General features: G+C 45.8%; 1 protein-coding gene across 3 annotated transcripts in view; it reads right to left on the bottom strand.

Annotated features, from left to right (window-relative positions):
- Positions 1–2,611: 2,611 nt before the first annotated feature.
- The window catches only part of Fam169b (family with sequence similarity 169 member B), an 81,298-nt gene continuing 79,906 nt past the window's right edge, over positions 2,612–4,003 (bottom strand). For all 3 annotated transcript variants that reach the window (XM_021167236.2, XM_021167234.2, XM_021167235.2), the window contains exon 9: positions 2,612–3,469. In XM_021167236.2, the coding sequence (XP_021022895.1) occupies positions 3,395–3,469 (75 nt within the window). In that variant the 3' untranslated portion in view covers positions 2,612–3,394. The remainder of the gene's footprint in view (positions 3,470–4,003) is intronic.

Raw genomic sequence — 4,003 nt, 5'->3', positions numbered from 1 at the left:
GCTGAGAGTCTGGTAGTTACTCAGTCCTTGAGGCTGGTACCTCAGCACTAGGAGTCCTGCAGTCTCTCTCACTGAAGCAGGACAGGGAATCTGGTAGCTTCTCAGTGCACAGGGCTGGGTACTTCAGCAGGGCCAACCTGCTGCTGGAAACCTGTAAGGTTCCTGGGGAGATGCTGGTCCTCAGCCCACAGGGAGGCCTGGAGACAATGGTTCTGCTGTCTGTGATGGAATTAGCAGCAGCAGCAATGGGCAAATCCACTCAGCCATCAGGGGGAGGCCAAGTGTGCAGATGCAGTTGAGTTTCCTTCTGCAAACCCTTTTATCCAGGCTCTACCAGAAGGTGCTGCTCACAGGCAGGGTAAGTCTTGCAACACCAAGCAGGGCAGACACTATATCAAGAGAGGCTCCCTAGTCAGGTGAATCTACTTTGTGGCATTAAAATCAACCATAACACAGGGGGTTAGTATATACAATATAAAAAAAAAAAAAAACTGCAAAACTTAAACACCAAAAATAGTCATTGGATAAACTGGTCAGCGAACTGAACAAATAAATCTCAAAAGAGAGAAAGAGGGAAAGAAAGAAAGAAGGAAAGAAAGAAAGAAAGAAAGAAAGAAAGAAAGAAAGAAAGAAAGAGAGAGAGAGAAAGAAGGAAAGAAAGAAAGAGAAAGAGAGAAAGAAAGAAAGAAAGAAAGAAAGAAAGAAAGAAAGAAAGAGAGAGAAAGAAGGAAAGAAAGAAAGAAAGAAAGAGAGAGAAAGAAAGAGAGAGAGAGAGAAAGAAAGAAAGAAAGAAAGAAAGAAAGAAAGAAAGAAAGAAAGAGAGAGAGAGAGAGAGAGAGAAACATAGAGGGTCAATAAATATTTTTAAAAGTTTCCACTTTCCTTGACAATCGGGGAAATGGAAATTAAAGCAATAATCTCAATATTATTGTTTCAGGCAAAGCTAGAACTCAATCCAACTGCCCAGAGGACTGGATGAAATGTGGCGCCATGGATCCATGTGGTGGAATATTACTCAGCCCTGAAAAGGAACAGAGTGCTGACATATGCTGGAACACAGTTAAGACCTCTGAACATTGTCATCCATTGGGGCAGTGGCTGCCGAAGCCCTGAAAATCACTTTTACATTCAGTAAACTGTATTCGCAACAGCTGTTTAAAACTGTCATCCCAGCACTCTGGGGCCTGAGACAGAAAGGTGGTGTGTTTGTATAGCCTGGGTTACACAGCAAGACCCTGTTTCAAAGTGGGTGAGGGAGGCAAGTCCATTTAAAAACCTGAGTAAAAACAGAATTAATGATCTTGCATAAACAGGCTCACCGCACACTGACAATCAAAGAAGTCCCACAGTGCCCTCCCCAGAAGGCACCCTGCACCAGCCTAGTGCTGGCATCTGCTGTGCCAACACCAGGGTGGGCACTGCTCTGATCCAGAGAACCTCTCCCAACACCATGGGCACCTTGCAAGTCCTAAAATTAAGCTATTAATATATGGAAGGTCTTTATTGAGCAATAATGTTATTAAATCACAGAGAAACTTATGAGTTAATTTTCAAATAAACAGAAAACAAGAAATCCTCACAACACACAAACTACATGTTAAAGAATGTGTGGGGTCCCACACAAAGCACCCCCCAGATGTTCAGTCCATGTCTGTGGTCCGGGCTTCCTTCACAGACCCCATATGCAAACGGGGTCCTCGTGATGCCCCTGTATGGAGCTGCAAGCTCTGCTTCTTCACAGTTGGGCCCCTCCCTCTTTGCAATGCGTGTGAGACGAAGAGAAACTGCAGGGGACACTCAGGGCAGCCCACCCAGAGAGAGCAGCTCCCTGAGGCTGAAACCAAGCCTCAGTTTAATGTCCCAAGCACAACACAGAGTTTGTCCCACAGAAAGCATGCTGGATGGGTGGAGAAAGGAAGGAACAAGAGAGGACAGACTGATAGGGGATACAGCAGTGAATCAAAGGAAATAGAGAGAATGTATGTGTGAGTGTACATGTGTGTATGGTTGTGTACATATGTTTATGTATGATATATGTGTGTGTGCCTTAGTTAGGGTTTTACTGCTGTGAGCAGACACCATGACCAAGGCAAGTCTTATTAAAAAAAAAAAATTTAATTGGGGCTGGTTTACAGGTTCAGAGATTCAGTCCATTATCATCAAGGTGGGAGGGAGCATGGCAGTATCTGGGCAGGAATGGCGCAGGCAGAGCTGAGAGTTCTACATCTTCATCTGAAGGCTGCTACCAGAATAGTCGCTTCCAGACAGCTAGGATGAGGGTCTTAAAGCCAGACACCCACAGTGACACACCTACTCCAACAGGGCCACACCTTCTAAAAGTGCCACTCCCTGGGCCTAGCATACACAAACGATCACAACATGTATATGTATATGTATATGTATATGTATATGTATATGTATATGTATATGTATATGTATATGTATATGTATATGTATATGTATATGTATATGTATATGTATATGTGTATATATATGTGTATACACACACACATATATATACACACACACACATACATATACACACACATATATATATATATATATATACAGATAAATGGTTAGAGGAAAGGGGAGAGGAAGAGAAGAGGTGAAGGAAAAAGAAGAGAGAGAAAATGAGAGATGTATGTGTGCACGCATGCATGTGTGCATGTATGTAGAAATGAGCAAAGAGCTGCACGCTTTGACAAATATAAGGCCCCACAGCATATGTTGTTGAGCATTCAGGGAACATAAAGTGCCAGGCTCGCTTTCTCAGGTAGAAATCCTCCCCTGCATGCAGACATCTGGACCCGATGGCATTGAAGGCAACACGGGCAGTACACTGAGCCTAATGCAGTCCAAGGCCCACAGTGGCCACCATTGGGCCCTGGCATGGTTGACATTATCCAGCCCTGGTGTGTGTCCTCAAGGAGCTCAGAAGTGACTGACAAGTCCCCAGAGAAGGAATGTGTCTCCCTGAAAAACTCCACTGTGGAGCTCTGAGGTTACAACAGGGCTGAATGTACAACATGGATGGGAACCATGGTCCATCTCTGAGCCTGTTTCCACTAAAGGGAAGGGTGTGCATTCATTCACAGGGTCCCACGCATCTCCCTCCTATCCTCCTGGGGAGTGGAAGCAATGGTCATTTTAATGAATGACGTTCTAAAGTCCTGCATCTGCCAACAGTTGGCCCACAAAAGTGGCTCCCATTGAGTAACTGGCTCACCCAAGCACGTCTTCAGACCCTGTTGTTCCGGAGCCTACCAGGGGAGCCAGAGATAACAAACACCATCCTCGGGACCAGAGACTATTCAGGGCTGTATAAAACCCTCAGGCTCCGTTCCTGGAGAAGCCAGACGGACCTCTGAGGAGTTAGGTGCCGAGTTCACACCTAACGCGCTTCCTCACACACTTCCGCACACCGTCGGTCATTCTGTGTCCTCTCCGGTTCTCCAACAGCCCACTCCTGAAATCAGAAAGTAACACTGTGATGAGGTCCTGCCGGACAGTGCAGGTCTAGACATAGGACCCGGGGTGACCTGGCTTGGCTAGCCCCATCCTTCATGCTAAGATTAAAGGGGATAAGTCATGTTTGAACAAACCAGCTTGTCATACACAGGGGAACATATTTGTCACAGGTGCACATATTTGCTGGATGGACCCGAAGGCCAGTCTGTACAAGATTTAAATAAGGTCAGAGCAGAGCAGGAGAGCCACAAATCCAGCACCAGCATCTATCTGATGGACACACTCAGCTAACACGAGTCAGAATACACCAAACAGCTCAGGCTGGAGTGGGCATGCCCACCCTTCCCAAGTCATTATCCCTACAGTACCAAACAACCATTTTTGTGGTGTTCACTGCACTGGGTGCCCAACTCATCCAGAGATGATGTCACGTGTGTGGGAGGGTGAGTGAAACAGGGACACCATTTGTGATGGTTTGTATATCCTTGGACCAGGGAGTGGCACCATTTGAAGGTGTGGCCTTGTTGGAATA

The sequence above is a fragment of the Mus caroli genome, chromosome 7 (genome assembly GCF_900094665.2).
Source record: "Mus caroli chromosome 7, CAROLI_EIJ_v1.1, whole genome shotgun sequence".
Lineage (NCBI taxonomy): Eukaryota > Metazoa > Chordata > Mammalia > Rodentia > Muridae > Mus > Mus caroli.
This window is presented reverse-complemented; position numbering and strand designations above follow the sequence as displayed.